This window comes from Phacochoerus africanus, chromosome 1 (genome assembly GCF_016906955.1).
Source record: "Phacochoerus africanus isolate WHEZ1 chromosome 1, ROS_Pafr_v1, whole genome shotgun sequence".
In the NCBI taxonomy this organism is placed as follows: Eukaryota; Metazoa; Chordata; class Mammalia; order Artiodactyla; family Suidae; genus Phacochoerus; species Phacochoerus africanus.
The window spans coordinates 284599919-284627141 of record NC_062544.1 but is presented as its reverse complement, the minus strand read 5'-3'; the positions used below and the strand labels follow the sequence as shown (position 1 = coordinate 284627141).

The window sequence follows — 27223 nt, the reverse complement described above, 5'->3', positions numbered from 1 at the left end:
CTTCAATCCCTGGCCCAGGAACTTGTATATGCTGCAGGTGTGGCCAGAAAAAAAAAAAAGAAAGAAAGAAAGAGAGAGGGAAAGAAAGAAAGGAAGAAAGAAAGATGAAGATGGATGGCCCCAGGGCACACAGAGTGCCAAGAGACTCATCAGAAATGACACATACAAAGGGCATAGACAGGCCATTGAAATGCAGGCCCTCAAGGGTTGGTGTTCCAGTGCCACGCTTTAGTGCCAGCCTCAACTCACTTCTGCCTGGCGCACAGCAGAGCCTATAAGCCATCTAGGTTGAAAAGCAATGAAAATACTGAATGGTCAGTCCCTTTGGACAACCTGGGGTCATTCCTCAAGGTCAAAGCAGCATTGCTGCTAACAGAGAAGGTAATGATTTTGAAAGGCTCAGAGAATATGATCTAGCACAGAGCTGGCACACTTTGTCTGCAAAGGGCCAGAAAAGAAATATTTCAGCTTTTGTGGGTCCCATGAGCTCTGGTACCACGCCTCCACTCTGCCAGTGAGGAAGCAGCCTCAGATGACAGAGAAACAAACGGGTGTGGCTGCATTCCAATAAAACTTTATTTACAAACACAGGCAACGGGTTGGATGCAGCCTGGCAGGGCTAGTTGGCCAATACCTGATCTCGAAGGTTCTTACCCCCAGAAACATCCTATACTGTGATTCTCTTTGGAAACGCTGTTTTATGGTCACCCTGTCTCACCTGCAGAAAACTCATGAGAATCTGCTAATGTCACTGAGAAGAGCCTGAATCTGCCTGACCATCAATGCAGCATCTGCAGAGAGATGAGAGCCAGCTGGCATTACACTGCCTGGGGTCAAGCAGGATTTCAGCCACGTTGGAGCCAGGTGTGACCCTTGGCCAAGTTACCTAATCTCAAGTGCCTCCATTTCCTCTGCTCACAAGGGGGGACAAGAGAGCACCGGACGTCTATACGGGTCATCTAAGGACTGAAGAGCGAAGGCCATAAGCCATTTAGAACAGCAGGTACCCACCAAAAATAGCTGCCATTATTATAATTATTTAATTGCTTGTGCGACCTTTGTTCACTGATGAACTGCTACTGGAAAATGGAAGCATTGGTCTTCCAGAAAATATTCCTCTAGAGTGACTTTTCTTGAATATCCCCAAGGGTTTCATTCTGGAGTCCCGCAGCCTCCACGAAAAGGAGACATATCGGCAAAGACTTGGTTAAAAGGGTCGAGGAAGGGGAGGAACCTTCTAGATTTCTAAAAGATAGACTTTTTTTGGGGGGGGGCCACACCCGAGGCATATGGAAGTTCCCAGGCTAAGGGTTCATCGAATTGGAGCTGCAGCTGCCGGCCTACACCACAGCAACGTGGGATCCAAGGTGTGTTTGCAGCCTATACCACAGCTCACGGCAATGCCGGATCCTTAACCCACTGAGCGAGGCCAGGGACCAAACCCACGTCCTCATGGTTCCTAGTTGGGTTTGTCACCATTGAGTCCCAACGGGAGCTCCAAGATGGAGTTCTTCAGTGTTCTGGACGAGAGCTGCCCAAGAGAGCTTCGGCAAAGACAGAAATACCCTCTAGCTAGGCTTCTAAGACAGTAGCCACGGGGGGCAAGGGCGCCCCTGAAGTGTGATTGCAGGTCTGCCTCAACACGCGATGGGGTTCCTTCCTGATCAACGCATCGCACACTGAAAATATCATTGCATCAGAATGCATTTAATACACCTAACCTATCAAACAACACAGCTTAGCTCAGCCTACCTTCAACGTGCTCAGAACACTGCATTAGCAGACAGCCGGGCCAGACCATCTAACACCAAGCCTGTCTTAGAACAAAAGGTTGAATATACCCTGTGATTTATTGAATACTGGAAGTGAAAAACAGAACGGCTGTCCGGGTCCACCACAATTATGAGCGGATCAGTTGTTCACCTTCCTGACCACGTGGCTGACGGGGAGCTGCGGCTGCTGCTGTGCAGAGTAAGAGAGAGGATGGGCCTGAAAAACGCTGGCTCAGGAGAAGATCAAAATTCAGACTCGAAGCACAGTTTCTACAGAACGTGTATTGCTTTTGCATCATCCTCAGGTTGGAAAATCCCAAGTCAAACCATCCTAAGCCAGGGACCGTCTGGATTGTCTGACTAAAGGACTGAACCTTCATTTAGCATTATTATTTTTTTTTCTTTTTCTAGTGGCATAGGGAAGGGCCCAGGCGAGCAGTCGAATTGGAGCAGCAGCTGATGGCCTATGTCACAGCCACAGCAACACAGGATCAGAGCCATATCTGTGACCTACGCTGTAGCTCGAGGCAACGCCGGATCCTTAACCCACTAAGCAAGGTCAGGAATCGAACCCACAACCTCATGGAGCCAGAGTCGGGTTCTTAACCTGCTGAGCCACAATGGGAACTCCTGATTAATTTACATTTAAATAGCCACCTGTGGCTACTCTCTATCCTTGGAGAGGCGCAGTTCTAGATGACGTGAGAAAGAAGGAATTCTTAGCCCCTGTTCCCTGGGTTCCTTGAACTAAACCTTATAGAGCAAAAACCCTAGAGATGAATCGTTAAAGGCTATTAAGGTATAGTTTCCAGCACTAGACTTTTTTAAAAAGTGTACTTGTCCATCCCAACTCTTGGCATTAAAATCCTCTGGCTCTTGATAGCTTCGCACATTAATTAAGGATACCAAGAGCAAAGCCCGAACTGGCTGCTTCTTTGCAGTGTCTACTCTGGGTGCACAGAAACAGCCATCCATCACGGATGTGGGTAGCCAGGAAAAAGTCCACTCACAGCAATAAAATCCCTTTGAACCAAATGCAGGAGACATTCTGCCTCTGATGAGGGCATTCAGGGAATATGCAGGATTGAAAAATGAAATCAATAGAACTGAGGAGAAAAGAAAACACAGAACATTTTATTATTTTAGGGAGACCTTCTGTGGTTTTCAAAGAACATATGGGGAGAAGGTGGGAGGGCAGAATTCAAAAGGGTGGGGTCCTGGGGCGGGTGGGCTCTGGTTCTCCTAAGCCTGGCATCTAGGGAATGCTGAGTCTCCTCAAACAGGCTGCCCAAGGCGTCTCCCAGGCTCTGCTGCACCTTCTCAGCTTGGGGTCTGTCTCCGGGGATAGTCGGCCTGGTGACCAGGTGACCGGCTACCCTTCTTACTCTTCTAGGGTCTGGACGTGACCAGATCAGAGCAGATGGGGCCACTGACAGCCCAGGAGCTTCTGCCCAACCTGGAGGGGCATGGGCACCCTCAACAATGGCAAACGCTTCTGGGCTCCAACACGGCAAGACCCCTCCTCGACAGGCAGGCAGCGGGCAGGCCAGAGAAATAGTCTCCATCATCAGGGGGAGTGCTCGTCATGGCTCAGTGGAAATGGATCTGACGAGCATCCAGGAGGACGCAGGTTCCATCCCTGGCCTCGCTCAGGGGGTTAAGGATCTGGCGTCACTGTGAGCTGTGGTGGAGGTCGAAGGCGCAGCTCGGATCCTGTGTTGCTGTGGCTGTGGTGTAGGCTGGTGGCTACAGCTCTGGTTTGATTGCTAGCCTGGGAACCTCCATAGGCCACGGGTGCCACCCTAAAAAGACAAAAAAAAAAAGACGTAATTACATCATCAGGCAAAAATATCTGTTCTTAGCACATGGAGAGATGGGGTGTTGGGTCTCAAGGATTCAGTTCAGCCTCGTTAAGGGCACTCATTACCTGGGAAGTTTGATAATGTCTCAACTCTACGTAGAAGCATCCATTGAGGAAAAGAAATAGCTCCAATGTCACAGCTCCTCTGTGGGCTTCACCCCAGATGGGGGATAGGAGGAGACATTTTAGTGAAAATAGACTTAATTTCCTGAATAGGTGAATATAAGGTCAGGGCATGAATATATTGAAATTCTCGTCAAGCCAAATGGCTGGAGGCGATTGCACTGGCTAGACAAGAAGTACACCTTAAAAAACCAAACCAAACCAAACAGGACTGTCTTTTTGCTACACTGTCATCCATTGGACTGTTTGCCACCAGGAAAAGAGGGCTTCTGGTGTGACAAAGCTACACCGATGACTAATGGCAGCCTGACATCTCATTCCATAAATGAAAGCGGTCTTGTCAGAGAAACCCCAAGTCAAATCTCCAATTACTGAGACGTGTTTCAGGAAGCACTAAACCTGAATATCCAGAGACTGGGGGACGTGAATCAGAGGCTGGCAAACCCAACCAGAAACCTTATTATAACTAAGAGAGATCAGAGGGACAAGTAGATGCAGAAACATCACAAGGCAGGGAGCTACAGCTCGGAAAAGAAAGCTTTGTCAAGCATTGAGGAAGAAAGTAGACCATTCTGTGGCCTTCCATCAGCTCCAAGGGTGGAGGGTGTCTCTTAGGCCAAATCTGCAGTTAGCAGCAGTAGACAAATTCATCATGCATTATTTAAATTATGTTCATAGCTTCTATCTTGACAATGATAAATCTGAGTTGACTTAAGCCTATGAGAAGCATGGAGAAAAAAAAAAAAAAAACCAGGAGAGAAGAGGAAGATAGGTTAGTATTAACCTAAGCAGAGATTTAACTTGCAAAGCACATGTGTGAGTAGAAATGCAGTTGATGGAGCAGAACTTGCCTCAGACTCAGAAATGTGATGGTTCATGTCTGATTGCGCTAAGAAGAAATATGACAGCCCTGTTAAAGAAGAGAACTCCCAGAGTTCCTGTCGTGGCTCAGTGGTTAACAAATCCAACTAGGAACCATGAGGATGCGGGTTCGATCCCTGGCCTTGCTCAGTGGGTTAAGGATCCGGCATTGCGGTGAGCTGTGGTGTAGGTCAGATGTGGCTCAGAGCCCACGTTGCTGTGGCTGTGGCGTAGGCCGGCTGCTACAGCTCCGATTGGACTCCTAACCTGGGAACCTCCATATGCCAAGGGTGCGGCCCTAGAAAAAGACAAAAAAAAAAAGAGAAAGAGAGTTCCTTAAAAGAAAGGCAGCACCAGAGCTAGGGGCCCCAAATGGGTCACGGTGCACAGAGACTAAGTAAATTTCAGCAAAAATTCAGTCAATTTGCAAATGAGGAAGGCAGGTCGAAGCTGGAGTGATGGATGTGCCAATGGGGTGAAACTGACAACGCAGGGGAGTCTGGGGCTTCCCCCACGTGTTGCCAGGTTCTGTTATTTTTCTTTTTATTCGCTCCTAAGGGAGAAAGAGATGAGAACCTGGAATGCTCAGGACGCTGGGAGGGAGCCCCCAATGCTCCTGCGGGGTTACCAGGAGGGGAGGCATAGCCCTCGGGAGCTGTGGGTGTTCCCAGACGTCTTCACATCAAGTCAGGTGCACAGAAGCCAGAGAAGCTCAGCCTTTGAGGATGAAAGGCAGGAACCAGCTGAACCCAACCCTGGCTGGCAGGAACGTTAGAAGAACATGTCTCATTTCAGGTTGTAAGGGGACCGCGGTTCACCCCAGCAATGGCCAACGTCGAAGACGCCTGAGTAAGACACCCAGTCGTCTAGAAGCAGTTAAATATCACACACGTATTGAATGGCACCTTATCCCATGCCTGTAATGTTGACTATTATTTTCCCTGGGGTGTTTCCCTAACTACACCTACAGGGCAAATCCGTGACTGGGTTTAAAGTACTCTCTGACCCGTATGGAACCCTAGCTGTGCCCTTGATCTCCTGGGAAGGACATACCCAGCCACGGTGTTAGATTTGCACATTTAAGTCTATAAAGGGGCTACGTGCACCCCCCCAAACGGTGGCTTTCCCGTGTCGTACTGCAGTTTTCTTGTATTGTAACAAGTGTCCACAGATGCGTGGTGGAAAACAGAATTGCTGCAGAGAAGGAAAACTGTTGAAGACGTAACTTCGGTCTAAGTGGGTCCATTCTGTCCACAGCAGGCAGAATACCCGGCAGGCTTGGGGAAACGGGGCAACGCATAAGCTGCAAAGAGGCTCAGAGTGAAAACACGCAGGGCTGCGATTGCCTTGCTAAACATTCCTTACGTAGTGGAATAGACGCTATATTTTTTAGGAGTGTAACTACCGTGAAAATTGAGGAAAGTGATACTTTGGAGCCGGGGGCCGGGGCAGGGGGGATTTTACCAAGACTCTTCCCTAGGCTGGAAAATCCACATCACCAAACCAAGCTGCTCTGGGGGTGTCGGAGTCTAACTGAATCCGATTTATCGGTCTGCGCTGGGTGCTTCACAGTGGGCATGATGCTCACAGCTTTCCACATCTCCCAGCGTCACACGCTTCCTCCCCAGACCGGAGTGTTGACACACTGAGGTGTGGGCCACCTTCCTAAAAATCCTCTCCTTTGATCCGCCCCCTCCCCAACCTTATTGCATCAGAGCATTTAGAATTAGACATGTGGCTAAGTTCTATTTCCTTTACATTTCAGGTCAGGGCATTACAAAGTGCTCGTTATAAAAACAGGGTGCCAGGGCTGAAGTTTGGGGATTTCTTGGCCTAAAGGCTTGAACTTGAGCCAGTTTTTTGGCTCCCGGACCTCCTGTGCTACATGAATAAAAATGAGACGTTTTGGAGTTTCTGCCATGGTGCAGTGCCTTAAGAATCCCATTGCAGCGGCTCAGGTTGCTGTGGAGGTAGAGGTTCGATTCCTGGCCTGGTGGAGTGGGTTCAAGTTATAGGTTGTGGCTGCAGCTTAGGTTCAATTCCTGGCCTGGGGAATGTCCATATGCTGCAGTGCAGCCATAACAATAAAAATAACAAATTTTTTAAAAAGAGAGAGAGAGAGGTTTGGACGGACTTGGAAGTTCTGTTTCATGATGATGTGGTGGAGGGAAGGCGGCTGTTTGGGGCAGAGGGTTTGGACAAGCCATGATTTGAGCAGGAAAGGGCAAAGGGCAGCCAGTGCATCATAAGCCAGGCTCCTTCCCTGTCTGCACACCCCTCGCCCCACTTCCCAGGAACCTGAGGTTACACAACAACTTGAGGACACACGCTAGTCTCCAGAAAGCAGTCCCTGGCCAGGAGTTTCACCGCACATTTCAACAGGCAGCCTGGAGCCCTGTCTCAGGCCCGCAGGCTTTGTGCTCACAACACACCCTTCCCACTGAGTCATGGGTTTCTCTCACCAGAAACACCTCTCTGCACACAAGCGGGTTCCGGTGAGAGTCACACCTCGACTGACGCCACCGGGGCAATGCGACGGTGGCTTTTCCGAGCAAGCCCAGACGGCTGCCCAGAAGAGCCTCGCTGGCACCCAGGCTCCCCTCCCTGCTCAAGCCCCACCTCCGCTTTAGGACTCGAGGGCCCAACAGACATCTAAGGGCCACGTGCTCCCTGCGACTTGGGTATAGCTACACAACTCCTTTCTGACTTGAGTTTTCATAAAGTGGACCTCATGAGAACACACCAAGGCTGCTAGGTGAGTCCTCCTATGGATGCATCTGGAATAAAGGCCACCTATGGACACCGCACACAAATATACACAGCAGCATGTGCGTGTACACACAGATGCCTACATGAACACATACACAAACATACACACAACCCCACACATGCACACAGACATCTATACTACGTGAATATACACAAATATACACACCACCATATGCACGTACACAGATACCTACATGTCACAAACATACACTAACATACACACAACCTTAGGCACAGACATACAGACATCTACACACACACAAATACACACAAATATACACACGACCCTATGCCCATACAAATGCCTACATGTACACAAGTACAAACACATATACACAAATATACAGATATCTGCACATACACGCAAATACGTACATATGCAAATATCTACACGTACTTATCTCCCTTAAAGTGAAACCGGTATATATACACGAGGGAATACCACTCCGCCATAAAAAAGAACAAAAGAATGCCATTTGCAGCAACATGGATGGAACTAGAGACCCTCATCCTGAGTGAAGTAAGCCAGAAAGAGAAAGACAAATACCATATGATATCACTTACATCTGGAATCTAATATACGGCACAAAGGAACAAAAGAAAATCATGGACTTGGAGAAGAGACTTGTGGTTGCCAAAGGGGAAGGGGAGGGAGTGGGATGGACTGGGAGCTTGGGGTTAATAGATGCAGACTCTCGCCTTTGGAATGAATTAGCAGTGAGATCCTGCTGTGAAGCCCTGGGAACTATGTCAGGGCACTTATGATGGAGCAGGACAATGTGCAAAAACAGAATGTATGCATGTATGTGTAACTGGGTCACCATGCTGTATAGTAGGAAAAAAAAATTGTATTGGGGAAATAACAATTAAAAAAAATAACAATAATAACAAAAAAACCCCAAATGTAAATATTAAAAAAAAAAAAAAATGAAACCGCCTTTTCTGTGTGTCCTCCCAGTGGATTTTCAGGTGTGTCTGCGGTGTCCCCAAACCCAGCCAGGCCTGGACGAATCCCCCCATCACTCACCTCTCCGCGTCAAAGTAAGAGTCGATGTAGGGATGCGGGGCACCGGCCACGGCGAAGTTGCTGCTTCCAGTGTCAACGAGTATCTGCAGCTTTTATTTTGGAGGGAAAAACACACAATCATCAGGTTATGGCATAAAGCAACACTCTCACACACTTCTTTTAAAAATTAAGTACCAAGAACAACCTTTTATTTGAAAAAAAAAAAAACAAGACCTTTCTATCCATTAGCAATTGTTTATCTTTTATAAAACAGAACCCTGAACCCAGTCCATTATGAAGCCTAACACAGGGAGGGGAGATCAGTTTTGCCTCAGATACACACAAAAACCTTAAAGAAAGGTAAATTCAGCGAAATAACTGGGATTTCCTTTTTAAGCCCTTGGTACTTGGGGACAAGGCTTTCTCACCCTGGGCTGTTGGCGGAGGCTGGTCCCTTGCCTGGGGTGGCCTCCTCCAGCCCTTCCAATCTCCCTTAGAAATCCTCATTCAATGCCCCTCCCCCATAGGATGCCTCCCCAGCCCCCTCCTGGCAGGTGGTATTCCCTCGTCTCCACGGCACAGCACCTGGGAACCCCTGCCTCAGGTGTCATCATTATTATTAGTCTTGATGAGTTAGAATTTCCATACAATAAAAATACAAGCTCTTTCTTGGATTTGCCACTGGTGCATTTTGACATAGTGTTCTCCCAAACCAAGACAGAGAAGTTCCTGTTATTCCCAGAAGGTCCCTTTCTGTCCCTTTCTGGTCAATGCCTCCTATTTCTTAGAGGCAGCCACTTCCTGACTTCTGTCACCACGAATTGGGTTCTCGGGTTCCTGGATGTTATATAAATGGAATCGTGTGGGGTTGTTTTTCGGGGGTGGTGGTGAGAGTGGAGGGTCTGGCTCCTTGTGCTCCACATGTTTTGGGGGGCTTCTCACACTGAATAAAGACACGATAAACGCCACGTTGTGCGTCCTCGCTTTAGGAAATGAATTCTCCGCCCTTAATTTCCATTTATGAACACGCAGTTGCTGGAAAAATTGCAGGGCCTCCCTCCCTTACAGGGATGTTTAGATTGATTTTGGACAGAGTGCAATTAAAACACATAGGTTATCCATGAAGTTCCCATCATGGCACAGCGTAAACAAATCTGACTAGGAGCCATGAGGTTGCGGGTTCGATCCCTGGCCTCCCTCAGTGGGTTAAGGATCTGGCGTTGCTGCAAGCTGTGGTGTAGGTCACAGATGCAGCTCAGATCTGGTGTTGCCGTGGCTGTGGCAAAGGCCGGCCACTGCAGCTCCGATTCCACCCTTATCCCAGGAACCTCCATGTGCCGAGGTGCAGCCCTTAAAAAAGCAAAAAAAGAAAAAAAAATATATGTTATCCATTTTCTATTCAAATATTAGATGTTCAACAGCCCAAGGTCCCCAAGTCACAACTCGGATTTGATTTGACCTGAATTTCTCATAAATGTGCAGTGGGTACCAAGCAGAAGCTGCATGATCTTGTATGTTGCTGGAGGGAAACTGGAGATGCAGGGGAATCCTTACAGGTGCCATCCTCCAGGTGGCCACAGGAAAGAGTGGGTGGGCAGCTGTCTGCAGGCAGTGGGGCTGGGCCAGATGGTCCCACAGGGCAGAGCCCCCCTTTCTTTCTGCTCCTAAATATTCCAATTTCCGGTGGGCAGTCAGTCATATCAGAATCTCTGCCTGTCTTTTTAAAAAATCTCCATAACTTCAGTTCTTTTAAGAGATGGGTTCATCCCACTTACATCCAAGTGTACACATTTTTCTTAGTCCTATCACTTCCTGTCACCGTTTGTTTTATTTTTCTATTTTTTTGGCTTCTTAGGGCTGCACCTGCGGCACATGGAAGCTCCCAGGCAAGGGGTCAAACAGGAGCTGTAGTTGCCAGCCTCCGCCACAGCCACAGCAACGCCAGATCCAAGCCTCATCTGCGATCTACATCACAGTTCACAGCAACACTGGATCCTTAACCCACTGAGCGAGGCCGGGGATCGAACCCCTGTCCTCATGGATGCTGGTCGGATTCGTTGCTGCTGAGCCATGACAGCAGCTCCGGGCACGCTGGCACGTTTTGTTGTAATCCTGCCCTTTAGGATTTTTACGGAGGCCGCCCTCTGGAGGGATGATGGATTAGTCACCTGGCCAGGTGACCGATTCAACCTCACCCCGCCCCACCCCTCCCTGGAAAGGGACCCACACTAGTCTCAGAGGGGTTCCCCATTCTTGGGGCTTTTTCCCAAAGCCTTGGACACAACTCAGGTGTGTTTGAAAGGCACTTGTTGTGAATAACAAAAGATACCATTGTCACTCTTATCACAGAGGAACTTCCAGGAGCCCTGTTCCAGGAACAGGGACAAAGACCAAAGACATATTTCTTTGTATAAATATGTACTTCTTCAAACAAGTCACCCTATCACTTACAGCCGGAAATAGGTCAGGTTCCAGGACCCCACCCGTACAAGGAATGAAGTTCACGGTCCTGAGAGTCCGAGATGACCTGATAAGGCCCGGAACTCACAGGGCCTTCCGTCCTTAGCCCTGCCTCCCCGTCATGGATTGAAAAGATGCCTAAAGGCAGGAAGAGCTTTTCGAGGTGCTGGGGTGAACGGAGAGGTGAAGAGGAGAGGGCAAGACACAACCCAATTCCTTCCGGATGTGTCCATGTAACAAATGCACAACCTGAAAGTCGACAGTGCAGTTTTATTTGGGGTGAAATTAGGACGGAAGCCCAGGAGATGGCATCTCAGGGAGCCCCGAGAAACGGCTCCCAGGAGGCCAGGGGGGAGCTAGGATACAGGAGTTTTTGCAACAAAGGGAAGGTCGTAGGAACAAAAGATTTACAGGTAACTGGATTTAGAGACAAAGATTTCCAGAAAGCCCGTTTCTCCGGGAAGAGGAGAAGGTTTGGGCTTCCTGGACTCACTCCTTTGATGACCTCGGTTAGGGGCCAGTTGCCTGTGTGTCTTTCCTGAGTTCCCTCAGGGCTCCCTGGCCCCTTCTTGGGAGCAGCTGTTCTCACAGGTGACCGTGACACCTTTTGTTTTGTCCACTTAACTCCAGCCCAGGAGGCAGGATTTCAGATAATTTTGACACACTGCCCCAAAGAGGAAAGGGAAGATCCAGATGGAAGTCAGAAAGGGGAGCGGGGAGGGGCCTGCTGCCAGGCACACATTTTATTTTATTTTATTTTATTTTATTTTATTTTATTTTATTTTATTTATTTTTTGTCTTTTTCCCTTTTCCAGGGCCGCTCCCTCGGCATACGGAGGTTCCCAGGCTAGGGTTGAATCAGAGCTGTAGCCACCGGCCACAGCCACAGCCACAGCCACGTCAGATCCAAGCTGAATCTGTGACCTACACCACAGCTCATGGCAACACCAGATCCTTAACCCACTGAGCAAGGGCAGGGATCGAACCCGCAACCTCATGGTTCCTCGTCGGATTCGTTAACCCCTGCGCCACGACGGGAACTCCCAGGCACACATCTTATAGACATTTGCTGCTGGTCTCATGCAGGTGACTGCTCGTCACAGACATCAAGCATCATTGACGGATTTTAGTGTTTTTTTTCTAGATAGGCGGCGATGCAAGAATTGGGCTCATGAAATCTAAAAATATCTAAGTCTCTGAAGACCTGCTCGTCCAGTTTTTCCGGCGCACAGAGAGCCTCGCTCCTGGTCTTCGCCCTGAGCTCCGCTCTGGGGGTGCTGCCGGTCGGCAGGTGCACTGGCTCACGTTTTACTCCGCGGAGAGGCCGATGGCAAGTGCCCAACTTCAGTTCATAAAGAGGCAAATCAGGGACTGTCGGGCTTTACGAGAAGAGTATGTGGCTGTCAGATAGGGGACATCTGTTCCCCCTTCCCCACCGCAACTGCACAACACGGGCAATGCTTTTTCTCGGGCATCAAAAGTCACAAATAACAAGAGCTGTGGATCCTGCACCAGGCCAGCCTTCCCCTCCAGGCCCCCGGCAGTCATGAAAATGGGCTATTTTCATAAGCTTTTCCTAGGTCTCCCTGGCCAGCAGGCACCCAACAGCCCAGGAGGACGTGACGGGTGTGGAAAGGTCAGGCCGCCTGGTAGCCCGGGTTCCCAGGCTGGTATGCCACGTCCACACCCGACACTCCTGCACGACCAGACACAGGACTACTGTCCTGGGCACAATGGCCCCAGTGATGGCGGACTCTCTCTGCAGACATTTCATTCTGCTTCCCTGGGTGTGGAATTCCACCCACAGCCTCTGCATCACATCAGAACCACGACCTCGCTTGGTTATGCACCCCCGACCTCACTTCTGCCATGAGGCACAGGGCCCCCCCTTGCAGAGGCAGGCGACACAAAACAGAGAAAGTCACAACAAAACACAGCCTGCCTTATCTTACACAGCCTACTTCTAATTGCCCAGGTGTTTGGCGCAACCATATGCCGAGCTATTTTAGCAAGAGCCAGGTTTCAAGAAAATTCAGTTTGGGAGTTCCCGTTGCGTCTCAGCAGTAACGAACCCAGGTAGTATCCACGAGGACGCAGGTTCGATCCCTGGCCTCACTCAGTGGGTTAAGGATCCAGCATTGCCGTGAGCTGCGGTGTAGGTCAAAGATGCGGCTTGGATCTGGTGTTGCTGTGGCTGTGGTGTCGGCGGGCAGCTGCAGCTCCAATTCGACTCCTAGCCTGGGACCTTCCATATGCCGCAGGTATGGCTCTAAAAAGCAAAAAGAAAAGAGAAAATTCAATTTGGAGTCCCGGCTCAGCCATGCTGGTCACCACACCTCGGCTGTTCCTAGAGTATAGGAGGCAGCACAAAGTCAGGCAAGGAGTGAATTTCCAGGAAGATGTGAATATGCTCTAAATTGGGCTTCAAGTCACGTTTCTGAGCCACCAACACCTTTTTCTGTGTGATGATCTGGAAACAGCTATGTCTCAGGTTGACATCTTGCCAGGGTTTTGACTTTGCTTTTGCAAGTCCCACACTCAACCACAAAGGAGGAAAAAAAAAAAAAAAAAAGACAGTCACTTGCACTATGAATTTTATAGGATGGACGCTGAAACTGCTGATGCCAAGTCTCAGCCTGTAGGCTATGTTTCTTCTGGACGCCTCACACGCTCACTCCACACACAGAAGGGCACCTGCTGTGTCCTTCATCTGGGAATTTCCAATATCATTTCCTGCCCCCTTGGGTTCAGCTCCAGGGACACGGGACAGAGCACGTTGTTCAGCCCCATAAAGGGATGCTCAAAATACACACCTTATCTCACATTCGGGAAATGCTTTGCGCTTTCAAAGCACAACTGAAAATGACTCAGAAGCGTGTAAGAAACAACATGCCCACTTTACAAGAAATGCAGAAAGGCCGCCAAGTGGCGGAAGGTCCCACATCCTTCCCTAATCAGCCTCCTGGATTTAAATGGTTCCTAAAAGCAAGATGAGATTTTATTATTTTAATTAATGTATTATTATTATTATTTTTTGCCGTGCCTACTGCATGTGGAAATTTCCAGGTCGGAGGTTGAACCCACACCGTAGCTGTAACTAGATCAGTGACAACACCCGATCCTTAACCCATGGAGCCACTCGGGAACTCCAAGCTGAGCTTTTAAAGCTGCTTGGATATAGGATATATCCAAGGATACAGTAACAATGATAAAAATCTGTCTGCATAAGAGCGAGCATCCTGTATTCTCAAGGTCACTGGCTTGTTGCTGCTCCAATGTTCTGCCAACATTAGGGTGTCAGGGGCCCTTTGATGGAAGAAGCAGGTCCCCAGTGTGCATCATGTTCACACTGGAGCCCGTCTTCTCCAGAAAATATCCCCTGCACAGGGCACCGCTGTGACAATGCGGTCCACGTGTGGTTCCACCATCCTTCATCCGTCCAGCACCTTGGACAGTGGTTGGGGGCAGCACAGCTACTCAATCAATGAACAGTTATTGAAACAGCAGAAAATTCAGAGAACGAGAGAATGTCCCTAAACGGAAATTAAATAGGAGTGATGCACATTCCAGGCAAACAGAATGTGTTTATTCACTCATAAGAGCAACCTGCATGGCACACCAACCAATGATACACCAAATGTGGAGACTGAGGGCAAAAGTCTCAGACCACCTCTTCCAGAAACAAGAGAGTGAACGTGGGAAAGTCCTATCTTCCTGCCAATGAAAGCTTTCTCCTTAGGAAGATGTTTTTGACAATAGTCCCCAGTTCCAGCAAGTCTCGCTCAAACTTGCAGAATGAGAGTTTATAAAATAATCATGACGTGAGGGCAGCCCTTATGCCCACGTCACTGCTGGGCGGGAGCCAGACAGGGTGGGATGGTGAATGGTTATTTCTCCATGTCAGGAGGGCAGTCCTGCCTGCATGTCACCATGGCCCTTCACTTTGCTGAGCAGTGACAGAGCACCCAGGGGGTGGTCCACCGCTCGGGAGCCCAGGAAGGGGGTGACTGACCCCTCTCCAGGGGCCTTTGTAAGGTGAGTAGTAAAGGCTAGCATTGATCACACATGCACCTTTCAGCAGGAGGTGGGGAGACGGAGGTGAGCCACAGAGGCCACTGACACAAACTCTGTGATACCCCAACGAACCACTGGCCCAGAGCAGGTTCGGCAGCAATTTGAAGCTTACGGGTTCTTCGGGAAGATTCCTTGGGAACGTTTTGGGGACAGCGAGGGCTTTCTCGCGTGTCTTGCTCTGCTGAGACCAAGATTACTTGTTTTTAAAACAGCACATCTTGTGGGGTTTTATTTCCCTCCTTTCACTTTGACACAACTAGAAGCTCCCTCTCGCGCTTTCTGCCAGCAGCTGAGGTTAAGGGCAAACCACACCCAGTGCTTTCCTGGAGACCCAGCCTGTCCCACATCCTCCAAAAGGACTTTCAGCTGCAGCCCCGATTCCCGCCTCTTCCCCGACAGCAGCAGTGTCCTGATTTTTGGCTCCCTCAGTTGTCTGAGGCCTTTTACTGGCCTCTCATTTCTCCTAGGTTCCCGTTTTTCTACCACTGTAAGTTGCTTGGGGGCAAAGCCATTTTCCTCCCCTCTTTAGGCCCAGCTCCGTGATGACTGCCCACCTCTAAGAGGGATTCTCGAGTCACCTGGAGAAGAAATACACCGACGCTCCACCCAGGAGTGGAAAGCTGATAACAAAGGCTGACCTGCCAAGAAGCGGGCAAGGGGGCACCAGGCCAACCCCCTGTGCGCAGCCTCTATTAGGCTTTTCTAGCATCAGCTAGGGTGGCTCGCGGAACGTCCCAGCTGCGACAGCAAATAATCACACACTCCTCAGTGTGGAGCATGGGCTTCCATGCATTCTTTGCCAAGGCCATTGATGAACGTTTGTGGCTTAAGGGCTCCAGGGAGTAACATGCCCACAGGCTTGGGTTACTCTAGGGAGTGTATCTGCGACCAGACAGACATAAATTCCTAACCCCTGTGGCTCAGTTTACGGGAAGAAAAGGGCAAAGAAACAGTGAGACTTAAGGGACATGTCCACCCCTAAGGCCCTACTGGACAAGGACTGATATGGGGAATCGAACAGGCCAATGGCAGAAAACCACATCTTTCTGGACCCCAGGTTGGTGCCCATCTTTAAGGGCTAAAAACCCCTATAAGACAATAGAGAGGGGGGCTCTTCTCCCCCCTCCAGCAGCCCTGCGAGCTATTTGCTTTCCTGTAATAAAGACTTTGCTAGCTTGCTGCCTGTATTCGCGAAGTTCTTTCCTTGGCTGCGTGAACAAGAACCCAGATCCCGGTAACATCTTTCTGGCATCACTTCCTCTTAAATATTCAAAGCTAACCAAAGGTAGCAGCGAGGGGGTCTTGGGAGTCATTGGTGCCCTCCATGTGCCCCACACTCACTCCAGTTGCGGGGGTTCTTTCAGCGTCCAGGGCAGGCCTAAAGTGCCAGGGAGGGAACGCTCGCTCCTGGGAGCAGCCCCGAACCCCGGCAGCTGATGGGTGAAGCCTTCTATTTCGGAGATGCTCGGATGGACGGCCCCGGTCTCTGAGAGGGATGGAGTAGGGCAGCCACAGAGGCGGTTGTAGAAGTCCCAGCAGGGGACCGTAGATAGAGAGGGAAGCTAAAGGGACTTTGGGAGGCCACCGTTAATACCTTACTAATGGCTCAGGAAAGCCATCAGAATGAAGCAGGCTTGCTTAACTATAAAACCACAAATGCCTCAGGTCCTTAAGTAAAAGATAAAATAAGTCCTGCGCTCAAGTTCAGCAAGACAATGACCCTTAGGACCAAGGACAGGAATTGAAGGGAAAGAGGACTTTCCACAGTGGGAGACCCTCATTACAGGGAAGCCTGAGAGTCACATATTTTGGCACCTGTTACCATCCTTCTGCTGTTTTTATTTTTGTTTTTGTCTTTTTGCCATTTCTTGGGCCGCCCCCGTGGCATATGGGAGGTTCCCAGGCTAGGGGTCGAATCGGAGCTGTAGCCACCGGCCTACGCCAGAGCCACAGCAACTCGGGATCTGAGCCGCATCTGTGACCTACACCACAGCTCAAGGCAACGCCGGATCGTTAACCCACTGAGCAAGGCCAGGGATCGAACCCGCAACCTCATGGTTCCTAGTCAGATTCGTTAACCACTGTACCACGACGGGAACTCCCCTTCTGCTGATTTGAATAAGCACCACGACAGTCCTAGTTTGACCTCATAGGGTCAAATACTCCCTTACCTGACACGAAGGAGGAGCTCGTGATGTAAGAATGAGGAAGAGGTGGTCTCCCTGCTCCCCACTTTCCTTGGATGATAAAACTGTAGCCCGCCGAATCCTCAGGGCAGAGTCTCCTTGCCTGCCCGCTTGTACCTCTCGCAGCATCCTGTCTTAATAAATCTGTCTGCCTATCACTCTGCCTCTCACTGAATTCCTTCTGCACTGAGACACAAAGGACCTGAACTTCAGTAAGTCCAGACACCAGGCGAGGGATTTTAATTAAAAAACTGTGGGTTCGAGTCCCAGCCCGTCGGTAGTTGAGTCATCAGTGTTGTCAGTTTCGGCCCTGGGTGTGCGGGCCGCAGGACTGCCCCGTGTTAGCCTTTTCCTCTTTCCTGCCATGCTGCCCTGCCCCCACCAGTGTCCGGGGTAGAGAGAAACTGGGGGAAGCTGACTCACATAAGCCTCGTGTGCCCCAGAGACCAAACATCCACTGGAGCAGCTCCCACGCCACTGACGCGCTGCCGGTGGAAACCTACAGCCAGTGCCCATCTGCCCCTGTCCCTTTTCCCCTGCTGATGCACTGGGCTGTCACCGCACAGAGAGCCATTTGCTAAGGGCCGTAATAAGGTAAAAGGCTGCATTAAAAGGAAGACCTGGTTCTGCGCATCTAGTTCGTGATTAGCAGCCTGAGATCTCTCAGATCTCGTTGCTGCCTCTTTCTGTCAGCAGGTTAATAGATAGGAAAATTAGCAGATAATTTAAATAATGGCTCATTTCACACAACGATTCCTAATTACATTAGCAGCCCATCTGCTGAAGTCTGCCTGCAAGCAGAACGCACAGCAGCGGGGTCCTTGCCGGCCTGGCTCCGAGGGACTGTTTGCCCACAGTTATTACATATGATTGCAGGCGCTGATCTTGCTAATTGCGTTCTTTGAGGGCTTCCATTCTGGAAATGAATCTCATTTACTTAAACATGTCTTGTTGAAGAAAGCAAAAATAATTGCCACGCGCCATTTCTCCATGTTCTAAAATTAAGGCTGTGTTTATAGAAAAGGAAAAAAAAAATCATTTTCAAAGGGATCCGCTGAACATCAACAGATGTTTCAGAAGTTAGCTACGAGGGGCTTGATGATACAGTCTACTCATGCCGTGTGTGCGTGTGTGTGTGTGTGTGTGTGTGTGTGCGCGCTTGAGTGCGAGAAAGAGCAAGAGAGAGGGAGAGAGGGCATGCTTCTCTCTTGTAGACAGTGCTTGCACTAGACAAACACAGTCCAGCGACCTGCAGATTCCCTAATGCCTTCGGGAAACTTCAATGGCCAAGGGGCACCCTGGAGAGAGGGGGATAGGTCAGCCTGATCTGAATGTGGTGGCAGTTTTCCACGGAACACTGAAGGCTTGGCAGGCTGGGAAATGCTTCGGAGGTTGTAGGGTATAGGAGGAGTCGCGTGAGGGGTCCCTGTTTTGGAAAACTAAATGTCCCCCCAAAATCAGCCTCCTTCTGGACACGGGAGCTGCGGCTACCTCTGTAGCAGCAACCTGTCTCTGGGGCGACAGGACAGCTACTAGGGGGAGGGGCGGCTGTGTGATTGAGTTTTTTAAATTTTCAACCAAGCTGTCCCCATTAGGATGAGTGGAAAGGTTGGATTTCTAAGGGAAGGGGGGTGACACCCCCACAGGCGAAGCTCTTAGAAGTGCTGGGTCCATTCATTAGATGGTTTCAAATTCCCTTCCCACTTGTGGGCCCAGGGTGCTCCCTGCCCTAAAGCTGAGTGCCTGAAAATACTGGCTTTAGCATCAGTTAGACCTGGATTTGAAGCCAGGCTTAGCCTCCTCTGGGCTGTGGAACTTTAGATAAACTCCTGTCTCAGAGCCGCGGTGTCCTCAACTTTATCAGGATGCTCAAGTGTTGCTCTCGGTGTGTGTGATGCACCCCGAAGAGGGCCTGCCACCCTGGGGGTGTTTCAATTTCCCCAAGAGAGGCGGTGTGACGTGCTCTTTCCCCTTGCTACAGGGCGGATTTCTCCAGATATCACTGTCAAACGGGACACGCATCCAATTCCCCGCCAGACTTTCAGTCCGAGTCTCCGCACGGCAGCTGGTCTGACTGCAGCCCAGAAGTGACCTGCAGGTGGAAGCTCCAGAACTGGCACCAGGCACTTGGTAGTGGCCCATGCATGGCGGCTGGTCCCGCAGCAGATGATGCTGAGACGTGAGCAAGCACTGAAATATTTGGGAGTCCCCTGTGCCCGTAGCAGAGACCCATCCGGAAACCCTATGACCCATCTGGAAACACTGATCTCGGGGCCAGGAAAGCGGTTTTCACTGGGCCGGCCTTTTCTTCCCCACGCTCTGAGTGGCTGCTCCATCCCCGGAGATCCCAGCCTCCCTGTTTCCCGCCCTTTCTCTCAGCCTCCCCTTGCAGGAGTCTGCATCCCATGCAGGGGGTTCCAGAGTGTTCCTCTCTCTCTCCCCTTCCATCTCCTTGGATCACCCCGGTGTCTCTGTGTCCCCAGCTCTGAGCGCAGTGCCTGGCACACAGTTAGTGCTTGGGAAAGGCTGCTGATGCATGGATGAAGGGTGTCCAAACATCACGGAGACCAGCGGTCTCGAGAGACTCAGTCCAGCCAGTTTCTGCTCTCCCGCCTGGGTTTTCTCAGGGTCCAGGCCCTCTCTGGGTTTTTCTTTAAAATTAATTATGTCTTCATATTTTATTAGCGCATAGTTGATTGACAGTGTTGTGTCAATTTCTGCTGTACAGCAGAGTGAACCAGTCGTACACAGAGACACATTCTCTTTCTCGTATCACCTCCCGTCATATTCTATCCCGAGAGTCTGGACAGAGTTCCCCGCACGGTACAGTGGTCTCTGGGGTTTTGGCGAGTTCTGGGGTCTCCTCATCGCAGTGCCTCCTGGGCTCTGCGGACAGTTTTTAACAGTGGGGTAGCAACAGCATTAGAGTACACTTGAGTTAGAACAGGAGGCCATCCTCTAAACCCACGGCCCTGACAAAGCTGCATCTGCAGCTCTCATCCTTACCCATGAGTGTTGAGCTGGGTTTGTTTCCCCTGATATTCCCAGGGTCCGGTCATCTGTTCAGGCTGCCGAGAACCAGAGACGACATCTGCATGCAGGTCCAGGGGGTGTAATCACACATCCAGGGCGGCCCCTGGACCGGGAGAACCAGGGCCAGAACCTGGAGGCACTTTACCCCGGGCGTGGGGCTCAGGGAGTGGCTGGTGTTACGCCTGAACGGGGCACCTGGTTGTTGGCCAAAGAGGCTGCACACGGTGCATTGTCTCCAGGGATCACAACACCAGCAGCTGGTTCTCGGCCTCCTGATTGCAGAAACCAATCCTGGACTCGGGGAGCTGCTGTGAGCAGCCTCACGTCCACAAGCTTCTGGAAGGAAGAGCCAGAAGCCACAAAGTGCTTCTATGTTTGCAGGGGGATATTCAGAGATAGGTAGGCTGGATGCTTCCAGCTGCTTGGCCAGCCCCTCCCTCTGGGTAGGCAAACTCTGGGGTGGGGGGCGGGGGGCAGGGCGGTGGAGAAAACACTCTGGGCTCCCTTTCTAGAAGGACATCACGGCCCCCAGGGAGTCTCCCTCAGCCTCTGAGGTTACACGATCCACCTGCTGGCAGGAAGTAATTCCACTGACTGAAGAATGAAGGCGGATATTTAAACAGACATGGATGAGAGTCACAAGGCTGGGTCGCATTCACTGATGCCAACAAATGTAATGACCCTTTTTCCTCTGGGAAATTCACACCAAAACCGCTTCTCAGAAAGCACCACTAAAAAGGACAGGCGTTCCCGTCGTGGCGCAGTGGTTAATGAATCCGACTAGGAACCATGAGGGTGTGGGTTTGGTCCCTGGCCTTGCTCAGTGGGTGAAGGATCTGGCGTTGCTGTGAGCTGTGGTGTAGGTTGCAGACGTGGCTTGGATCCTGCATTGCTGTGGTTCTGGTGTAGGCTGGTGGCTGCAGCTCCGATTCGACCCCTAGCCTGGGAACCTCCATATGCCACGGGAGCGGCCCAAGAAATGGCAAAAAGACAAAAAAAAAAAAAAAAAGGACAAAAGCAGGTCTGTCTCCATATTTTGGTGACTGAGACGGAGAGGCCAGGTATGGAAACTTCTGCTAAAAGAGGGCAAGCTAGCCTCTTCTTTCCCAAAGAGATAACAAGCCACGCCCCCAGACCCATTACACCTTTCTAGGGATTTTTGGAGACATCACTTTAGCTAAAAATCAGTTCTTTCTGCACATTTTCCAAAGGAGTTTAAAGAGAGTCTCATCAAAGGGGTAATGTCTTAACTCTCAAGACATTTCTGGAGTTTCACTGAATTTTTCCTTTTTGCTCGAGAGTTGATAACTGCCAATGGAAAGCCATTTCAGATCCGAATTTTCAGAAAAAAAGAGATAGGGGATTAACTTCATCCTAGTTCCCAACATTCAAATACGGTTACAACTTTCAGACAATATTAAAAAAAATAAAGATAAAGCATATTCACTCCCTGCAGCAACAGGCAAGATCTTCAAGTTATGATCATTATAAAATGGTTACTCTTCGCTATTATTCTAGGTATTAAGATTCCTTTTTAAAATTGTGGTAAAAAGCACAAAACATGAAATTTACCATTTTAACATTTTGAAGCGTGTGGTTGAGCAGAGTTAAGACACTCACGCTGCTGAGGAGCTGTCATCACCATCTATCTCTAGAACTTTCCATCATCTCAAATAGAAACTCTGCACCCACTAAACAACTGACTCCCCCCTCCTCCTCCCCCAGACCCCGGAAACAGACCTCTACTTCCTTCTCAATGGAGTTGACTCCTCCAGGGACCTCAGGGGAGTGCAATCCAGCATTTACCCTTTGGCAACTGGCTTTTTTTTTTTTTTTTTTCCACTTTGCATGTCCTCAAGGTTCACCCATGTCACAGCAGGAGTCAGAAAGTCCTTCCCTGTCAAGGTTGGATAATATTCCATTGTATGTACGTTTCACATTTTTTGGGTCCATTTATCCATCAGTGGACACTTGGGTTGCTTCCGCTTTTTGGCTATTATGAATAATGCTGCTATGAACATGGGTGTACAAATGACGCTTCAAAATCCTATTTCAGTTCCTTGGGAAGATTGATCTTATTCTTTTCAATGAATATGTAGTGAACAGCCTGGGCCATGGAGACAGAAGATATGGGGCCCCTTGCGGAATTCATCATCTCGCCTTCAGACCAAGGACCAGCCTCCCCTTCCATCATGGCTTCCAGTCTCTGTTGAATTGGCTATAGGGCTGGTGAGAATAAAGCACAAATAACTATAGATGACTTACTGGAGGTTTTTCCACTGAATTGAAAGTTTAGTTTCTAAGTCCTTATCCACATCAATCAACACACTAATACAAACCAACCAACCAACCAACTGAAAAAACCCTCCCTCTGTTTATGATATTTATCAAGCTACCATAATCAATTTTTTTTCTTCTGTCTTTTTAGGGCCGCACCCGCGGCATATGGAGATTCCCAGGCCAGGGGTCTAATTGGAGCTGTAGCTGCCGGCCTACACTACAGCCACAGCAACCTGGGATCCGAGCTGCGTCTATGACCTACAGCACTGCTCGTGGCAATGCCGGAACCTTGACCCACTGCGCAAGGCCAGGGATCGAACCTGCATCCTCATGGATCCTAGTCGGGTCCATTAACTGCTGAGTATAAAGGGAACTCCAATTTTAAGACCGTGTAAAACATAAAAGAATTAGGAAAGTCAATTACCTAATAGGGAAATTGACTGCCAATGACATAACCCATTATTTTGCGTTAAGCATACAGATGACTAAATTATAACTGCCCTGCATCTAAAACTGACCTGCCAAATGGCCCTGCGAGGTTGGCCTCTTGGAGTTTATTGGACATTAACTCCACGTACGTGCCATGAAAATAAACGTGCGGCATTATCATTAAGTGCTTTGAAAGCAGAAAATGCGATTTAAGCCCCAAGTATCGCAAGAGCACAGACACCCAGAAGCCAAGAGGTGTGCAGCACAGGTACGTTCCCAGTAGTGGCTGATTAGCTCACATCCCTCAAAGCCGCCTCCACCTGCAGCGACGGGACCTTGCTTTCACAAGGACGTCTTAAAAACCCCAGACGGTTCCCTCCGGGCCACAGACCCTCTTCGCATGCCGATCTGATCGGCTCAAACTTGGAATGTATAACACAAAAAAGCCACTGTTTTCAGAGTCCCTACCCTTTGCTAATTTCAATTCAGCCATTTAAGAAACGGGCTATCACTATGTGGTTGGGCAAAGGCTTTGATGTTTTTTTCTTATTAAACCCACGAGGGAAGAAAAAGTATTTTCATAGGCATATGGCGATCAAAGCTATCATTCTCTGTTAAAATGAGTTTTTAGAGCCTTTCCAAGTAAATTTCTCTCAGGAAAGACATTAAATCGCCACACTTTTATGGTGTTCAGATATTTTGAAAGAATGTTAGTCCAGAAGAGACATGATGTCTCCTTCTTTTGCATGTGTGCCAGCAAAATACAGATGTTTTCCTAATTAGGGTAGAGAACGGCCCCACGGAAATCTTCTTTCTTTTTTAAATTAGTTTAGTGATTTTTCTTTGTTTCCATTATAGCTGGTTTTCAATGTTCTGTCAATTTCCTACTGTACAGCGAGGTGACCCAGTCACACAGGAAACCTTCCAGAACATTTTAGAGAGAGGAGAAACTAAGATCCGACAAAAAAAAAAAAAAAAAAAAGGCAACATATCAGCCGTGGCAAAATCTCCAACACACGTGAGCGCTCTTGTGCGTTATCCTTAAATACAACGGAGACTGCAAAAGTAGAGACAGAACCGCCTCCTGCTCCTTCCAGCCTCTTTTGCAGACGCGGAGCCTCCCCATCGCCTGCTCAGGACAGCGCATCCCCAAGTCCCGCATCTCTCGTTCCTCCTCTGCCAGGACCACTCCACTGCCACTTGCCTGCAAGCAGGTTGCTGCCTTTCCCATCTTGAGAAAGACAACACACAACTTTGCTCACCCACATCTTCCCTCCCGGCCCCATTTTTCTCACTCCTGTTACAGCAAAGCCTCTAAGAGAGTGGATGGTGGTCAGTCTCCAAACCCCCCCCTCCTGTTCTCTGTGGACCCCACCAGCTCATGGAAACAGCTCTTCTCTGTGTCAACCACAACCCTCCCGTGCCTGGGCCAACCACTGGGCCTGCTCCCCGGGGCTGTTGTGGCTTTGGCACTGATCTGCTTCCCTCAGCTTCCCGACGTACTGTCTTCCATCCTCTTCCCATCCCCTGGCTGCTCCTTCTCAGGGTCCCGGCCCATTCCTCCTTCCCTCCCCAGCCTCCGGGTTTAGGGACCCAGCCCCATCCTTGGAGCCCACCCCTCAGGATGGCCTCCAGTCTCCTAACTTGATACATCTCTTCCTGCGTGACCCTCAAAATCAGGTCTCCGTCTGGGACTTTCTGCTTGAACTCCAGATGCATATACAGCTGCTACTGGACCACTCACCTCGGATGTTCTAAAAGCATCTCAGGGAGTCCCTAACGTGGCTCCGTGGTTAGTGAACCTGACTAGCATCCATGAGGACGTGGGTTAAGGATTCGGTGCTGCTGTGAGCTGTGGTGTAGGTCACAGATGCAGCTCAGATCCTGCGTTGGCGTGGCTGTGGTGTAGGCCAGTGGCTACAGCTCCGAATTGACCCCTAGCCTGGGAACCTCCATACACTACAGGTGCGGCCCTAAAAAGACTAAATAAATAAATAAATAAATAAAGCATCTCAGTTTGGCTTTTCCGAAAGGAGTGCCTACTTGACCTAGTAAACCACATAACACGCATCAGCAGCAATCCTATCCCCCTTTTCTTTTACGTCCTCTCCCACAACCCACTACGCTCCTGCTGGAGACTCCTTGGGTTCCTCCAAAGGCGAACACACTCTTCTCAGGAAGGGCCTTTGCATTGGCTGTTCCTGCTGGTGGGAACACGCTTCCCCACATACCTGACTCTCCTCCAGGTCTTAGCTCCCCCTGAGAGGTGCCTTCTCCAGTTACCCCATATAAATCATAGCATTCCCCCCTCCCAGCACACCTCTGCCCAGGCTTTTTTTTTTTTTTGATAACACCTACCACCCTCCAAATGCAATGCCTTGACTTGATCTGGCTTTCCTCACTAAAATGTGAGATTCAAGAAGGCAGGATTTTTGTGACCAGGCTCATTGCCGTGTCCTCTGTGCCTAGAATCAGGCCAGGCAAGGATGTGGTACACGTCAAATGTTTATTGAACATGTTTAGCCATATGTGAATTATAGGAACTGCCTTAACAGAACCAAACACAGAATTAAGAAATACAAATATTGAAGAACTGAAATGAATCTTGGGGGCCATTGCTTTGCTCATTGGAATCACTCCAGCAATTTAAAAAAAAAAAAAAAAAAGAATCTCCAATCCACAGGTGAGAGCCTGGCGTTCATACATTTAATAAGGCCCCGCATGACTCGTGCTCAGCCAGGTATGGGGACAACCCATGTGGTCCAGCGTCCCCGTAACGCAGCAGCGCCATCTAGAACCACCCCGAGAGGCAGTCCCGTTTCTGCTGGATGCCTCAGGGATGGGAGGCGCAGGACCACACGCCCTCACCTGTTACAGGTTCAGGACATTCCTGTTGCAATGCTGTTCCTTTGTCAGTTTAGTTCAGCCAATGTGTTTTGAACACCTCCTGTCACGGAGCAGGGACCTGTGGGGCGCCTGAGCACAAAAGCCTGTCTGTGTCCCCCATTTCTTGTTCTTAGGAAATGGGGTCTCATTCAGCCTCCATGGCCTTCCCTGAGTTCCAAGGGGCAGGTTCAGACAGTTGCTGATCAGGGAAGGAAGGGGATGTAGAGACAAGAGGGGGGAACAGTCAAGAAACAATAGCACAGACTTGGGGCAGGTCCTGGTTCCCCCTCAAGGGATACACATAATAATATAGGCATCTTACACACCTAAGAGAGAAGTGACATCCCTTATGCTTCTTTTAGAAATGAATACTTTAAAACTGAACAGCTTAGAGGCCTTCCTTGTCCTTCTCCCTGGCTTAACTGCACCCTAAACACAACCACCCATAAGCTAAAGATGAGGCACCCTGAGCACAACGGCTTGCGGGTTAAAGATGATTAGCGCGTGCTGTTTTTCCGAAATGTTTCTAGTTTATTCCAATCTCTGATGAATAATAAGCCCTTTTCACAAGTGCTGTTACTCCAGGAAATAACCCAGAAGACCGCCACCAGGATCAGGCCGAGACCTCCTGACACCAGCTTCGATGACTAAGATTCCCCCAAAGAAAGAAGAATGCATGTCTGCCTCAACCCTGATTCTTATCTCAAACCCGTTTTTCTCTTTTTTAGACTATAAAACGCCCTGCAATTCTTCCCCCAAAGAGGGCCCGGTCTTTAAGGCATTACTCTGCTCTGGCCTCCTCTGCCTGGCAAAGCAATAAAAGCTATGTTTTTTTCCTTCACCCAAAACTCTGTTCCTGCATTTCTATTTGGCACCAGTGGACAGAGGCTGAGTTTTGGCAACACTACCCTGTGCCAAGCAGGATGCTCCATCCTGGATGAAGGGGTAGCAAGAGGGCATGGGTGCCCGTCCTGGGGAAGCTTCCAGTGGCTAAAGAGCTCATGGTCCCCACTGCTTCCCAGCAGACCCAGCCGGCCCTCTGCAGCAGTGCCCCCTTCCTTGAGGCAGCTTGCTGAATATTTGCACTCGGTAGATGGAGGGTGCCCTCCACAGAGCCCGTGGCCTCTCTCCTCTGGGGCAGTGGGCGCCGTGTACGTCTCCCAGATTCCTCCAAGCATCGGTCCTGTGACATGACTTCCTGTCCCTTCTGCACCAGAGGAGCTTCTCAGGGGCTCATTTAACACCCAAATTAACATCCAACCCTCCTTCATATCACCTTCCAACAATCCACTAATCAATCATCAAATGATCAATTTCCATGCACGTCAACGCATCATTACGCACGTTGTGTCCACACAACAAACACTGAAGTGCAGTCACACCTGCCATTTGGCACAAAGACCTATAAAAATAATCCAGAGCAAAAACTGTATTACATGACTTCACAATTCCCTAAAACATTAAAAGCTGTCAAGAAGCCAGT

The 27223-nt window shown here is 49.6% G+C and overlaps 1 protein-coding gene across 2 annotated transcripts in view; it reads right to left on the bottom strand.

Moving 5' to 3' along the window:
• The window catches only part of BACE2 (beta-secretase 2), a 93726-nt gene that overhangs the window by 47284 nt on the left and 19219 nt on the right, over positions 1 to 27223 (bottom strand). For both annotated transcript variants that reach the window (XM_047796917.1, XM_047796923.1), the window contains exon 2: positions 8414 to 8502. In XM_047796917.1, coding sequence (XP_047652873.1) covers positions 8414 to 8502 — 89 coding nt within the window. The remainder of the gene's footprint in view (positions 1 to 8413; positions 8503 to 27223) is intronic.